Source organism: Molothrus ater, chromosome 1, assembly GCF_012460135.2.
Source record: "Molothrus ater isolate BHLD 08-10-18 breed brown headed cowbird chromosome 1, BPBGC_Mater_1.1, whole genome shotgun sequence".
NCBI classification, from domain to species: Eukaryota; Metazoa; Chordata; class Aves; order Passeriformes; family Icteridae; genus Molothrus; species Molothrus ater.
This window is the reverse complement of record NC_050478.2, coordinates 22,062,705-22,078,464: the sequence shown is the minus strand read 5'-3', so window position 1 is coordinate 22,078,464 and position 15,760 is coordinate 22,062,705. Positions and strand designations below refer to the sequence as shown.

General features: G+C 36.5%; 1 protein-coding gene across 1 annotated transcript; it reads left to right on the top strand.

The window, feature by feature from the left end:
- Window positions 1-2: 2 nt before the first annotated feature.
- Window positions 3-15,652, top strand: SLC25A40 (solute carrier family 25 member 40). Its single transcript, XM_036378845.2, has 11 exons — window positions 3-133; window positions 1,076-1,194; window positions 1,977-2,036; window positions 3,210-3,316; window positions 5,084-5,151; window positions 6,751-6,875; window positions 8,716-8,889; window positions 12,132-12,241; window positions 12,559-12,640; window positions 13,749-13,829; window positions 15,390-15,652. The coding sequence occupies exons 2-11, from the start codon at window positions 1,101-1,103 to the stop codon at window positions 15,503-15,505; spliced, it is 1,017 nt and encodes a 338-aa protein (XP_036234738.1). The 5' UTR covers window positions 3-133; window positions 1,076-1,100; the 3' UTR covers window positions 15,506-15,652.
- Window positions 15,653-15,760: the final 108 nt, after the last annotated feature.

Below are 15,760 nucleotides of genomic sequence, written 5' to 3'. Positions count from 1 at the left end.
GTGGGGACGGAGCTCGGCTGCTTTGGCCCTGGAGGGGGCGTAGGAGTGGCTGCGTTCTTCTCTCCTCGCCACAGCCCGGACTGTCCTTGAGTCGCGGAGACCTTTGCCCCCGGCGGGCGCCGCCAGTAAACGGGTACGTACGCAATTCTGGGCAGCGGTCCTTTTCTGAGTTAAAGATACGTGAAAAATAAACAATCTCCCCATCCACCGTTGCAGTTGTTAGCACCTGAGAGGCCAGAGGTGGTTTGTGCACCTTAATCTTTTCTATCTAACTTGAAGCGTAGTGAAAATAACAAAACATTCTTGTGAAGTCAATGAAAAGCTCAGATCAATGTTTCTAACAAAGTTAGGGCTGCACTTAAGCATAGTGGTGGATTTTTAAAGACACACCTCTATTTAGAGATTTTATTTTCTGAAGTGTTTTTATTATCTTCTCCTGTCCTGTCTAGTTGCAGATATTGTGACTGCATTCCTAAATTGCTGTGACCATGCCTATGCAGCCGTAGAGCAGGATTCGTTCAAGGAATCAGCATTTGCTGGTAGCATTATTGGTGGCTAGTCCTTGCCTATTAAAGGAGGAGCTTGCCAGGGCACAGAGTCATCACTAGCAGGCTGCGGCTGTTGGGTCAGCCAGGAGACCTTTCTGGGCTCTCTCAGGAGAGGTGGGAGCAAGAGAAGGGCTGGGTCACTTATTCTGCAGTGCTTCAGTTTATGGGCTACAGGCTGGGAGTTTATCTTTGTAAGGATTATTTGCATTAAAGATTATTTGTAAATACTTTGTTGCAGTTAAAGGCAATAAAACGAAATGTTAAACATTTAACGTGGTTTGCAAGAACATGTAAGTGTTGTAATTCATTTAGGAAGGATTTTGAAGATTTATTGTTTTTAGAAAACTTACTTGCAAAACATGGCTCAAATAATCTCAAAAATTACTGAGATGCTTATATATGATTAGAAAAGTAATATTGCTGCTTCTACGTAACTTAGTAATGAAAATCAAAAATATTTATCCCTTGACTTTTTTTCTGCAAATTTTGAGTGTAGTCTTACAATATGTTTTTCTGTTCCTTAACAGGTTTTTCTTGTCTGGGGATGAAGCCATGGCTGAAATGAGTGATATCAATGTACAAAAGCTAACCATTGTTCAGCAAGCAATAGCCTCTTGTTGTGGAGCCATAATTACATCATTATTTGGTAAGGCAATCTATGGAGCTGGCCACAGAGAGAATCTTACAAAGTGATTACTCTTCAGTTGGACTCAGCATGATGTCTGCTCTCGTATGTTTCCACTAATGTGTGGAATCGAGCCCTCAGCCGATACATTCGGAGGAAGATGGTTCAGCTGCCCAGGCACTGCAGTGTTCAGCATGTCTCAGCCTGTGATAGTTGTAAGGGCTGCAGTGGAAGCAGTGAAGTGTTCACTAAACCTTCACTTACTTTTCAAGAAGCCCAATGTTTCACATATTGGCTACATGCAGCAAAAAAGAAAAGTACATAATGAATTTAACTTTTTTTTAAAGTTGTATTATGGTCAGTTAATTGAAAAAGAACAAACATGTGAAGAAAATGCTGTGCTATTTTATATGCTGGAGGCCAAAATTTGATCTTGTATGCCTTGTGGTATTGTACTTATAAAAGCAATTTTAGACAACATGATACAGTGGTTTTTGAATGAGCTTGGTGTATTTCTAATATTTCATGCCTATGCAACTGTTAAGTAAATTAGAAAAGACAGATATGATATCTTGCAAACCACATAGGGTGTGTAGTTCTCCTTTGTCTCTGATAGCATTGTCTCTGTCTGCTGACATCCCTTTTCTCTCTGCTTGATAACATTGTAAAATCTGTTAGGTGTTTCCCTCCCTCCCCCACTTTGGAAAAAAAAAAGGTTCTAGAAGTTCATAATAAGGCATCTGTAAACTTCCACATTTTCAGGGCATCCAGGGTGTTTCTAAATGCCTTCTGTTTCATTTTAGTAACTCCTCTTGATGTTATCAAAACTCGACTGCAAGCCCAAAGGAATCCATTCCATGACGGTAAACAAATAATTGTGTAGTGTAATGGGGGACACAGTTTGCTTTTTGCTCTTGTACTTAGCTGATAGTTGTCATAATGCTGTGACAACTGCATAGCATTCTGCACAAGAGGTGCAGAATGTTTGAGTTTGTTTCTCCAATATAACTGTTGGGGTGGGGGGAAGGCACACACCAGTATGTACTAAACAGACACAGTAGAAAAAAATCCCATACATCCATATCATTTTAAACAGGCTTTTTTTCCCTGTCTTAATATTTTCATTATAGCAGAACATACAGCTAATACTGAGTTGAGTTGAACAATAAAAACCTTGTACTAAATGAATAAATATTTCATCAGAGGACTTGTGTGGTCAGGATGTTATATCAAAGTTCATCTCCTCCAGAATCCAGAGATTTTTGAAATGGAGAAGTCTTAACAAGTCACTTGCCACTTGGGTTCTAAATAGATGAAGATATTGTGCTGTCAAAGATGAGCTAATGGTTCCTACTATTTACTTGTACTTAGTATATGAGATTTAAAAGGAAAGAAGATGACTGGTTTTTCATGTTGAATGTGGAGGTGAGTATTTGCAGTCACACTTGCAAATTAAATTAGGAAAAATACTTGTGCCTTCTATCCTGTTCTTGAGTAAGTTATAAAGCCTTCAGAAATCTGCAAATGTGAAGCTTGAAGTATGTTTTTGTAATGGCAATAATATTTTATCCAACAGGTTCAAAGTACATAATGTAGGAGAAATAAAAAACAAATGGAGGGGATGATCTAGTATAAATACAGACCAAGATAAGATACAACAATAATAATACAGATAAGATCCAATAACTCCACTTGAAGTGGATGGTGAGGCTACTTAATAAAAGATTTAAAAGTCTGAAAGATGTTCACAGTTGCATACAATAGTGACGTTCAGTTCTTGTGTTAGTTTTACCTTTCAGTGGATGGTAATATAACCTAAACATGTCTCTTGGAGCCTTTAGTTGGGCAGTCTGAGTAGTACATTTGTACCTTCTCTCCTTTGACCTAATTTGTCATTACTGTCTTACCAAAATTATTTTGCCCCTCTGTGTCTAACTAGAGATAAATCTGTGTTGCCATTATATCCAATTTGAAATTGCAGCTGCATAAAAACAATCTTATAAGCATTAACTATATTCTTATATACCACTTTTTAGGAAAATGTTTTGTAAACTCCAACGGCCGTATGGATCATGTATATGTTTGTAAAAATGGGGACAGCAAAGCCTGGTATAAAAAACCTGGGCATTTCAAAGGGACATTGGTAAGAACATTTTACATTTATATAAAACTGCATTTTTAAGTAGCATACTCTAAAGTTTTCAGATTTTTTCGGGCTCTGCTGGAATCTGTTATCATTTGAGAGGGCCTTCATGTGGTGACACTGATGATTGATGAGACCTTCTACTGTCTGAAAAAAATACCTATTCCTTACTTAAGATGAACAAGGAGGCAGCTGCACAGCTCTCCTCCCAGGTTACTGGCTTTATGATTTCATTTTCCCCACTTCAGCTATATTGGCAGTAGTTGCTGATTGCAGGTAATAATTTTCTCTTTCCTGCTTATGTCCCTTGTGCCCATATATCTCCCAATATGCTTCTGAGCTGAACTAATGGTGCAGATAGTGTTTAAAGTTAAGTTCATGTGTCAAGTTCTCTATCCAGAGAAGTCTCTATCCTGTGAAGTATCTAGACTTGTAGGAGTAGCATTCTCCTGAACACTTGAACCAGACTTGCTGGCAGATACTGTCATGCTGGTTCATGAGTCAATTTTTGTTTTGACTCTGCCCTGAAATTAAACCTATGCAAGGATTTTTCAGAATTAAAATCTTGAGAATGGGATGTTAATGCAAGAGGTGTCTTCAGTAGTTTAAAAGTTTTTTTTAAATTAATAGCTTTACAAGTGTGATTTTTTTTCAATTACCTTTACTATGTAATTTTAGAAAGTTACTTATTTTCTATTAGACATGAATTTATGCCTAGTTTTGCCATAACAAGGTGATTCTTAACGAAGAATGATTATCATATAACTTCATCTTCTTTCTTAAAAAAAATGAATCTTATCTTTTATCTATACCTTCCTGTTTTGTCAGCTTGTTGAAGCTGGGTTATTAACATATTATCCAGCTAGTATAAAAGTGTCTTTTTGTTAAACCGTGTTAGGACCTCTAGGGATTCTGGGCTTCCTTTCAAAGCTAATCAGGTTTGTTGTAATAAACCATTTCTTTGTTTTTTCCATTCAACTTTTTACCTCACAGGGTTAGTCCATCAAGGCTGTCTCCTCTAAAGCCATTTGCTTTTTTCTTCCTCTAAGTCCTTTCTGTGGTCTGCCAGACTCTGTCTTTTGAGGCTCTGTAATAATGTCTGGTCTTAGGCATATTCTAATCCATTGAATCCCAACCTCTTTCCCCAGATGTTTTAGGAAGATTAGTATCCTGACAAAGTTTTTGGTTTTGCTTGTGATTTCAGCTGAACGATCTTCAAGGTTTTGTGTTGTTGTGCTGTCAGTCTCCTGGGAATATACAGGACAGCTGTAATAATAATTGATATCTTGTATATGGTATAGTGTATACACATTGCATGTATGGGGTCATGTTGTCAGAGGAAGTATTGAAGAATCTTTGAGAATTAGTTGCTATTTCATGCCTAGAAACTCTGCTACATATTGAAAAAAAAAATAGTGGATTTTTTTGGGAAGTTTCCACAAATTGCTGCAATACCATACTAGTACTGAAAATAGTTATTCACAGGGCAGTCAGTCACTGATAAACACTTAGTGCTTTAGCTTTTTTATGATGGAAGGAAATTCTTAATTTCAGTCACATAAATTATTCTGTTCAGCTTAGTGGAACTGTTTGCATGGTTAAGTGTGATAGCTTGTGTAAACAGTTTTAAAATTGGGGTCTTACAATGATAAGCCATTTTAAAAACATACTTTTAAAGACATTAGTTTTGTGTTCTGACAGCTAAAATATATTCCTAACTACAAAGTTTGTAGCTAACTATTGCTCTTTGCCTGGTTATATTTTTAGGATGCATTTGTGAAAATTATTCGAATAGAGGGAATTAAGTCACTGTGGAGTGGGCTTCCCCCAACACTGTAAGTTGAATGAGTTATTTTGGTAACATGCTGTAAGCTATGGTTTAAAAAATTAATTAATTATTTTGGAGAAATTAATATGCTTATTTCTAAGTTATTTTAAAAATTTGGTCAATTCTGAAGTTTCAGACTAATCAGTTCAATCAGAAATGCCTATGGACAGTATAATTTTTACCAGATTTTAGAATTTCCTGATACATTCTCAGTAGTTAAGCAGGATCAATAGACTTCTCATTCTGCTTTTTTCTGATAGCATCATCGAATCACAAGGATGGGAACTGATCACTTGAGAGGGTCAGTCTTCAACACATTCTTGTTGTATCTTGTTACTTAATGACTTGCTATCAGCAGCACAGCTGTTTCCAGACACTCTGGTGTTCCACCTCATTACCCTCACTTAATTTTTATAATCATCTTCTTTATTTCAAAGAACTTTGGGGTTTTATTCTATCTGGATAAACAGATAATTCATTTTCTCTCTACAAGAGCAATTTACATATTTAAACATGGCAATCAGATCTCCTCCTGGTCTTCTTTTTAGATTTAACAGCCCCAAACTGTTTTATCTTTTTATTCATATTGACCTAGTAAAGATAGAAATTAAGACCTCTATAATTATGTTCTCCTTCATAAAACAAAAACGTTTTCAAATCTAAGATGTGTATTAAACTTGTATCTTGTAAGGCACAAAGTGTGAAGTGCCCAGTGGGAAGCACTGGTACGCTTTTGATTTGCAGACAGTGCTCAGTGTATAGGCACAAAAAAAGCAAAGCATGGTGCAGTTCAGCCTTGTTAACCCTCCAGTATGTGGCAATTTCAAAATACAAACCTTAGGACCTGACTGAACTGTTCAGTCACTACAGTTTTTTTACAAAGCACATGTTCTGTTCTCTGGCAGAGAACTAACTTCTTTACTGGAGAGAGTCACACAAGTAGGAGAGAAGATATAAACTAAGCCATGTTGGTTTTCCAAGCATGATGGTCCTCAGTGGTTTTTGGTAATGGTGGTACATGCTGAATTGGCACAGACATAACACAGAAGTGTAATTGCCAGATTAAATGAGGTGTGGTGCTTTTCCCCTGCACTGAATGATTATTGAATCTACCTGTTGCTACTACAGTCTCTACTATGCTGGTATGGAAAAAGCTTATATTTGTGCATACTACATTGTCTCTCAAGTACTGAGTATCATGGCTGTTGATCAAGAGCATAATATCCAATTGTTACATAAATTAAAGTTAAGTTTAGTAGTACTTCTGTAATATTTTGTTTGGGTTCTTCATTTTCAGATCTTTCACTTCTCATTCTTTATCAAAATAGTTCTGGAGCTGGTATGGAATAGATTTTGACTGAGATAATCTACCATCATTTTACTTACAGTTTTCCCTAATGAAATGAAAACCTGGGAAATGTGTAGGTTTGAAACTCTGAACTAGAGGCAGTGAATCAAAGCTATGGGATTAATGTTGGTTTTTTTATTAATGCATTACACACAGCTGGAGATTTTTTTAAATATAAGTAAAATATCAATACAAGATAGTTGACTTTATTCTCCTGCTTTCCTGGTATTAATTTAAATTTCTTCTCTTATATTTTAGAATAATGGCAGTTCCTACCACAGCAATCTATTTTACCTGCTATGATCAGCTGTGTGAAGCTTTGAAAAATAGACCAGGAAAGCATGATGAGCACATTCCAGTTATTGCAGGTTCCTTAAGCAGATGTAAGTTGTCTTCTGTTTAAAGAGAAAACTGGAACATAATACCTCTATGCTGTTTTCTTGACTTTTATTTAAAGTAAATATGCTGTGGGTTTAAATGAGGGATAGGAAGGAATACTGTTATTACCAGTATTTCTTGGGCAACAAAACCCTCTAACCTGGAATAATGAGATTTGGTTTTGCTGAAACACTTTCAATATATTTTTATTTTTTTCAGAATTTTATATTTCTAGATTTCTACCAAGGACAGTTTAATTTAAGTCTGTTCTGCCATCAATCTAATAATAAAAATTGTAATTTGCTATCATGGAAAGTACATAGGTAATTATAACAAAGATGAAAATTGGACTTGTAGTGGTTTTACTGCTGTATGATGTGGATGGAATTTTTATATTTTCTTACTTTTGTTTATCCTTTTCTTCATCTATTTTTGTAGAATTAACTGAGAGAATATATTTTAGGTCTTCCTTAGAAGGGTCTGATGATGCAGTTCCATGTTCTACCTGTGACAACCATGGGAGCACTTGCAGAGTAGTGGAAAAAGGATTGCTATTTTGTGGTGTTGTAGCACATTATTCTTAGGCTGTTCCAGATTTTAAGTTCATGTGTAAAACCTTATTCCAGCAACAGAAGAAAAATTCTTGGATCTAGTAAAATTTTTAATGTCTGTAGATGTGCGATGGTAGCTTGTTACTGAATGATGACTCACTGACCATTGTGCAAGATGCAAGAGTTACTTTATCAGATACAGATTGCCTGCTAATCATTCTTTATAGTTTAAAATAAGAGTGGCAAAGATGCTTAGAAATCAATAAAAGCTTAAATCTGTAACCACAATTCTGTCCTTAACATAAAAAGACGCCTTAAACATCAAGATTGCTTTCTTCAAGTTACAGTTTAAAATGGTAATGAAAATAATTGACTTTAAGTACTCAAAATTCTCAGCCTATTTATGTTAGGCTGAAAAATGAGGATTCTCAGCATGTTACATTCTTTACAATATGCAAGCATTGAAAAAAAACCCCTAAATTGGAAATGTAGGTACTGTGAATAGGCATGTTTTTCTTATCTGGAAAGGAAACTTATTTTGAGAATTAGTTCAAGGAAAAATGGATGTGAAAAATGCATGTATTTTATGATTGGCTTTTCGCAAATATTAAAATGAATATTATATGTGTTGTGTTAGAAAGTAATGCTGTATTAGTTTTCTTAAGTACTGTGTTAAATATAGTTTTAGGTTATAAAAATTGTTAAAATAGAAAGGATGCTATGTAGGATACTTTTTTTAAAAGAAAGGACTCGCAGCGAGATAGCAGCCACAGGACACCTAAATCTTTCAGAGAAGAAGAATTTATTGCCCTCTTATCAGAACAAACGAACTTCTTCCCACCTCGAAGGCTCTGTTAGGATTTGGAGGATGAAGCTGATGATGACCAGACAGAATCCTGTATTTGAATGGAATTTATCATCATGTATGAGGTGTATGAATATGCAACAGGCTATTGCTTTTAAGGGTTAATCCTTTGTTAACAGGTGCCCTTTTTCGGGCTCGTGCTGCCCAGAAAAAGGTACCCGGACGTCCGTAACTCTTTGGTTCTATTGTCTCATATTGTCCTAATTCAAATTGTCCAAATTATTATTACTCTAATTGTATTACTATTTTTATAACCATTTTATTACTATTAAACTTTTAAAAATTTTAAAAACAAGTGATTGGCGTTTTTAGCAATGGAAGAGTTGAAAAGAATCAAATATATAAAGTAAGGTGAGGCATGACTTGAATGCTCAGGAAATGGAACTATTAAATACTGATTTTTCTAAAAAAGCCATGTTTCCTTTGCAGTTGGTTCTGCCACTGTGGTGAGTCCCCTGGAGCTGATCAAAACCCAAATGCAGTATCGCAGGTCATCCTACAAGCAGCTGTACCTGCGTGTCAGCACCAAAGTGACTGTAGATGGGTGGCTCTCCCTGTGGCAGGGCTGGGCTTCAACTATTCTGAGAGATGTGCCTTTCTCAGGTAAGGTTTATTTCCCATGCAGGTTTTTGTTTATGTTTTTATATTATTTTTCTGTGCTTTTAAGTAGTTTTAATAGTTGGCTTTAGGAATGACCTGAGATTTGTCTTTTTTGAGTGTTTTTATTTATAAATTCTCTGAAGATGTGATTTTTCCCCCCCATTTTGTTTGTGGATACCAGATAGGATTCATTGTTACATTCCCTTTCTCTGTACTTAGACTTTCTTCTCATCTTTAGCTTATACAATGACTGCTTTTGAAGAGTTTCAGCTGGAAATTTTCTCTGTGATAGAAATAGTGGCTATTTTCTGATAAACATGCTGTATCTAAGTGTTCTGTTACATAATTTTGGAAACATGTACAGAGAGTGACACAGTAGTGTCTTCAAGATTTTATTTTTTTTAAATCAAGATGAATTTGTTTGTATAACTGCTCCAAAAAACTCTTTAGCAAGACTCGAAAGCTGAAAGCCTAGAAGAAGAAAAGTCTGATTCAAAGCACGACTAGTCTTAGGGCTATTCCTTAAGGTAACTGGGACAGGTGTTACGATCCTAAAGCACCAGCAAGCCCCTGTCCCTTTAAGACCTGTTTTTGTCAGAATACTTTTGGATCATCAGGCATCAGTTGTCATTGAAGCCGTTTCTGTCATTGGGGTAGTACCAGGAATCTTTAAACACTTTACGTTGGCCCAGAACAATTCTTCAAACCTATTTTTGGAAAGATTCTTAATCAAAGCTGGTTTTGGAGTCAGAGAACCCTTGAACTATTTGACCTGCTATCTCTGTTGTCTTACTTCACTCTTAAGATGATCTGGTATCTAATTTAATTTGTGTTTCCAATCAACCTGGGGGCCAGTCATTGGTTTGGGCTGTTATAGGATATGTGTACCCCGAGTAAATTTTAAATTGGCTGTGAACCAAACTGTGACATAAGTGGGGTGTGATGAGGATATTTACTTTAAAATTGCTGTTGGTAGTTAAGTGAGTAAACTGAACCAAATTATTTCAGCTGTCTTCTTTTCAGAATTTATAGTGCTCTGTTCTCTTTCACTTAGCTACTGGAAGGTGTTTGAAGATTGTGTTTGGAATGTATTTCCTGCCTAAAGATGCAGTTCCCTGATGGGACTTAATTTAGTCTTCTGTGATAGGGAAGGCTTCTCACCCTATGAAAACATGGTTTCACTAAGGCTAAAGACAACTGCCAGAATTCATCTGAATCTTTTCTCTGAAGTGTTTCCTCTTCAATTTTTATTTTTAATTTACTTATTTTTCTTCTCTGCCAAATGCAATTTTCTCTTAGGCTCTTCTCTAAGGTTTGTAAGGGAACTCTAAAATTCTTCATCTGATCCCTGCTGTCTGACTTCAAGTAGAAACTCTTATTCTTTTATTGATTTTTGTCTGTAGCAGTGTGGCTGGAACTAGTGAGCTTCCTTCCCCCTGCTGCTTTTAACAGAGTGGGAAGATCAGAGGGAGTGCACAAGGAAGAGGGCACTAAGGTGATGTGCATTCTTCTTAGCACTTTTCAGGTTCTTGTGTCCACACCTGCTGTTTCTCCACTGCTCCAAGCCAGGCTTGTTGATTTTTAGTCAGTTTCCACACTGCTCTGGCATTCCCTGGACAGCCAGTGGCCACTCACTCATCTGTACCCAGTACTTTGTGGGCATGATGGTAGAGACACAAATTAACCTACAAGGCAGTAGCTGCATGTTGAGAACTACTCAACCAATAGTGAACAGGCAAGTGGAAACATGAGTAAAGGAAAATGTATTTAAAAAAAACCCAAATGCCACAAAATTCTGTTTATTTAAAGCTAAGGGTGTTTAATACTGCTTAATGCCTTTTCCAACTGTGTTTCCTGATAATTTTTTCCTCATAACTGCTCTCTGTCTGCTATGGTGTCCTCCCTTTGTACCTTCAGTCCAAGCTCTTCAGTTTGAATAATGCCCCAACAGCAGCTGCATCTCTGGTGTTCTCATTTTGCTCCTTTGCTGCAGGGAGTTCAAGTCAGCTATCTCAAGAGTTAAAATCACTGTAACATGGAGTTGAGAAAGCAGGTCCTCCTGAAAACAGGCAAACAGCACAGCATGACTCAAGGAGCACAGGATAATTAGAATTCTGCTCTATTCCTAGCCCAAGTGTTCATGACATGTTTCAAGCATGTTCCTTGGGACGCTAGCTAGGCTGAACAAAACTTAAGTTATGAATGCCTAAAACCACAAAAATTGGTTTAATAATAATATTTGAGTCCTCCTTTAAGCAGTGTCACAGACAATATAAATGTAAGTGGCGTTCAGGGAAATGTGTCCTGTAGGTTCTTAAGAAAATTCTGGCTTTAGATAATTTATATTAAATTAGAGTTTTGTACATTTCAATAGTACATTCTCCTCAAATCCTCAGAATGCCCTCTGAGATACTGCCTACCTTTAGTTTTGTAAAATGTTGGGGGCCAGGCACATCTGCTGGTAGTCTTCATGGCAAGGAAATGCTGTGCAATTTTTCTGCTGGCACAAACTCCAGAACTCAGTTCTGAACGTTGTTACCTTTCAGGATATGGAGCTGTCATTTGCAGTATTTGGTCAACCAACTGCCATGAGGAATTACTCTCTAATTCAGCCTAGCAGTATATCACTTGAAGTTTTAGTTAGAAAGCAGAAAAAGTGCTGTTTAGTTCAGCAGATGGTCACAGAAACAGATGTTACTCCTAAAAATTGTTTGCTGGACCTTCCTTTGACAGTCCCCAGAGAGGCATTTCCCTATTATAATTCCAGGGATCAAAATCATATTTTTTTGGTTCTCTCAGAAATAAAATTTATACTCTGCCTCAAAAAAGTATGAGGCAGTCCTGAGCAACATTTCATTTTGTATTAAATGTGTTTTTGTAGAATTACTGAGATATGTGAAATATGCCTGAAAACACAGCAAGTAATTAGACTACCTTTTGATTTATTTTAAATTGAATGTTTTATGGTGCTTGGTTTAGATTGTATGAAGGTAGGGGTTACCTAAGGGAAAGACAAAATGATTAGGCTAATTTGTATCACATGAAGAAATTTGGGGTATGGAGAACAAGGAGAACACAGCATCTGTCCATGGGTTATCACATAGGACACTTATTATGCTTTCAGCTCTTGTTTCTGTTTGCTTCTATTGCCACAGTAGAATTCTAACATCTGGACTTGATATAAGAATTGTTGTACTTGAGATACAAATCTGTTGTAATGAAAGTTTATGTTTTTGTAATCATAGCAATGTATTGGTATAATTATGAACGTTTCAAGAAGATGATGTGCAAGGAAGTTGGTGCACATGAACCCACATTTTTTGTTTCTTTTACTTCAGGAGCAGCATCTGGCTCTGTAAGTATATAATTTCATTTCTAGTACTATTCTTTATTATTAGCACTAATAAACTATTTTTAAAATGTATGGTTTTAGGTTATTCTCTTAGAAATGTTGTATATTTTGGGGTGCTTGTACTTTAAACACATGTGGTGTGGCATTCAACCTGACTAAAAAAATCTGAATAAACTACAGTGGTCTGACATAAAAGACTTAAAAATATAATGTGCTTGGAATATCAAATTTAATTTTAAATTGTGTGTGCACTTTAATTTAAAAATTTAGGGTTAATTTTAATTTTTTGTGTACTAACATTAAAACTGATTTCCTGATAGATTGCAGCTGTTGTAACTCAGCCATTTGATGTAGTGAAAACACATAGGCAGACCCAGCTTTGGGAGAATGAGACTTTAAAAAGTAAGTTGCTGGTAAGCATAAAAAACCCTATAGTGTTTCAAAATAAAAAAAACCTATAGTGTTTCAAAAAATAAAACATAGTGTTTGGGTATGCCTTGTGGTACAAATTGTAAATATTTGCCACTTTTAAAGCATATGCAAACATTTTATCCCTCAGGCATTTTAAAGGATGAAAGAGGAAGTTTCTGTTTTGCTCTTGTCAGTAGAGCACTGCTCTGTTTTATAAAATTGAAGTTGTATATAATACCTTTCTTTTCTATTGCTTGGGATATGGACCAGTGAAGGACTTACATTAACCTAAATAAATATTATATCATGGCTTTAAGATTACAGACCATTAAAAAGGCTGAGTATCCAAATAGTTTCTGCTTAGAAAATAAGTGTTCACTTTTTGGCATGAGGTTTCATTCTCTCAGTTAAATTTTTTTTTCCTAGAGTAATTCTTGAAAGAAATTATTATTATTTGATTGCAGAACAAGTATTAAAAAAGTTTTAAATATAAATAGTTACTGTTTTTAATTCTTTTCCTGTGTTGATGAATGTAAGAATTCCTTCCTAACACCACTTTGAAACATGTGTCTGCCATATATTTATTAGGTTAATATTAATAAGATTAATTTCTATTTTTAAAATTCAGTTATGGTAATCTTTAATTTGTGCCAGTTTAATTCTTTCCAAATCCAGTTACTGTTAGAGTTGGACACTGACTATGCATTTACATTTTGTCTCTCAAAATATTTGACAATATTCTTGTCTATGCAAAAATATTTTTTGGCTTCCAAGGGCTGTGGGATATTCCTGATGAATGTATTCTATGAAACTACTTTGGCTTTTTTCACCTGTATCATCAATCCTGTAAAGACTATAGTAGCTGTTCATATATCTTATTCTAGGTTTTACTACAGGTCTTTTCCATGTCTTGCTGTTTCAACTTTTGTATTTGCATACTGTATTAATTTAACATAATATATAAATAAGATGGATAAAATTAACAAAAAAAGAAGTTAAACCTAACAATTCTATCTGTTACTGTCTCTGATTTCTAAAAATACCATTCTGTGGCATTGCATGGATTGCCTAATTCACTGTTGTCTTGTACTGTATTGAGTTCCACAGAGGGACAGTAAATCAACCTTGGCAGTTATGAGGAAAATTGCTGCCAGAAATGGGGTTACTGGATTATTTGCAGGTAAAATTTTTCTTATCTCTTAAAAAATTCAGACTAGAGAGTTCTTAATTGTAGATTTTAAAATGCATAAGTTTTATATTTCCATTTCTGTGAACACTGTCAGTTATGCAATAGTTTGCATAAAGCAACAGACATGCAGACATTGGCCTCTCCTGGGATCTTCTTGGTAGAGTACCATGGGATAAAGTCCTGGAGGGAGGAGAGGCCCAAGAAAGCTGGTTAATATTCAGGAATCATCTCCTCCAGGCTCAGGAACAATGTATCCCAGCAAAGAGAAAGTTAGGTGAAAACTCCGAGGCCTGTATGGAGGAAGAAGGTGCTCCTGGACAAGCTCAAACACAATAAGGAAGCCAGGACAGGTCACCTGTCACAGAGAAATGGTCCAAGTCGACAGAGATCAGGTTTGGAAATGAATCTGGCCAGGGATGTCAAGGGCAACAAGAAAGGCTTCTATAGATATGTTGGTGACCAGAGGAGGACAGGGGAAAACATTGGCCCTCTGCTGCATGACTCTGGCAGCCTGAGGTGGAAATGACAAGATACTGAGATTAAAATAATATTGAGATAAAATCCTATTGTAGCTCATACTGAAATGATCATCAGCAAGAGACAAATCCAGGATACTTACCAGACTTCACCACACTGCACTGGCTCCCTAGGGCCCCTGGTGTAAATGGCTGCACAGGTGGTTAAGCCTTGCAGGACTTGTGTTTGCTGAAAGAGATTAAACTGCTTTATCTGCTGTACAGTGCTGGCATAGCTGGGTAACAGGATTTGCATATTTTAGAGCACTGGATGCTAACAGAATGCAAGACACCACAGAGTATCAATAACATTGATATTGAATTCAGTTAATAGATTAAGACACTTACATTTCAGTCCTGACACATGGGTAGCAGAGTTTAGAGATACTCTTGATCAGCCCCCAGTTCAGTTCAGCTGGCCACATGTAGCTGAGATGACTGGGGTTGGCCTGCCTGGCTCCTTGCTGCTGTTCCAAATGCACACAAGTTCTCCATAGGTTGTGTGTCGTCTGTGCTGGCTCTTGGCAGGCATCTTTGCATTTCAAGTGGAAGTAGAGGGCTGGATGTGTGTGGACAAGGGGATCAGCCTTATTCCCCTTTCTCTAGACTGAATCACTTTCTAACCTCCACTGGCAAGATCACAGTTGACTATAATGGGAGACATTTAACACTTACATTCCATCATTTATTCATGTGACCAGGGTTCTTCAATTTAGTAGAGGCCACCTCTTGTGTGCTGGAGCACAGGAGCCCTGCAGGTCCAGGTGCTCCATTTGCATGGAGTCAGAAGGGGCAGAGACACAATGGACTTGAGGCAGGCAGACCACACAAGACAGCAGAGGTGAGGGCATAAGGTTATTACACTGGTAATACCTACAGTCAGTAAATTGAGTATTGTGAGGTGTGTGAGCAGGTAGAATCCCAGCTCTAAACTGATTATACTATGGTATCAATATATTGTGATCAACACATTGTACTGCAGCACTTGGGTCTGAAAACAAGTAATAGTGAATACTTCCTTCTCTCTTCTGGGCAGGTATTACTCCACGGCTGTTTAAAGTTGCTCCTGCTTGTGCCATAATGATCAGCACGTACGAATATGGAAAGTCTTTCTTTTCTCATTTAAATGAAAAAAAGAATCAACATCCATAATTCTTCTTTGTCCAATTGTATGAAGACAAAGTATAAGATGGAAGTCGTGCCAAATTTAAATCTGTGAAGATGTTTTCTAGAATTCCCAGTGAATTTCTACCATTACATTTGGTAACTAAATAAAGCTTAATTTTTAACTTTCACAAAGCATTAATTCAGTTTTTTTACATCACCCTTAAACTGTCATTGAGGATTTTATGACTTCTCTTGCAGCTGGAGGGAAAAAAGAAAGGAAGGAAGAACAAAAGAAAAAAG

Excerpts from the sequence above, each read along its gene's own strand:
- SLC25A40 (XM_036378845.2), top strand. The coding sequence starts at position 1,101 with ATGGCTGAAATGAGTGATATCAATGTACAAAAGCTAACCATTGTTCAG. Across the intron at positions 8,890-12,131 it reads GAGAGATGTGCCTTTCTCAG|CAATGTATTGGTATAATTAT; the intron begins GTAAGGTTTATT and ends TTGTAATCATAG. Across the intron at positions 12,242-12,558 it reads CAGGAGCAGCATCTGGCTCT|ATTGCAGCTGTTGTAACTCA; the intron begins GTAAGTATATAA and ends ATTTCCTGATAG.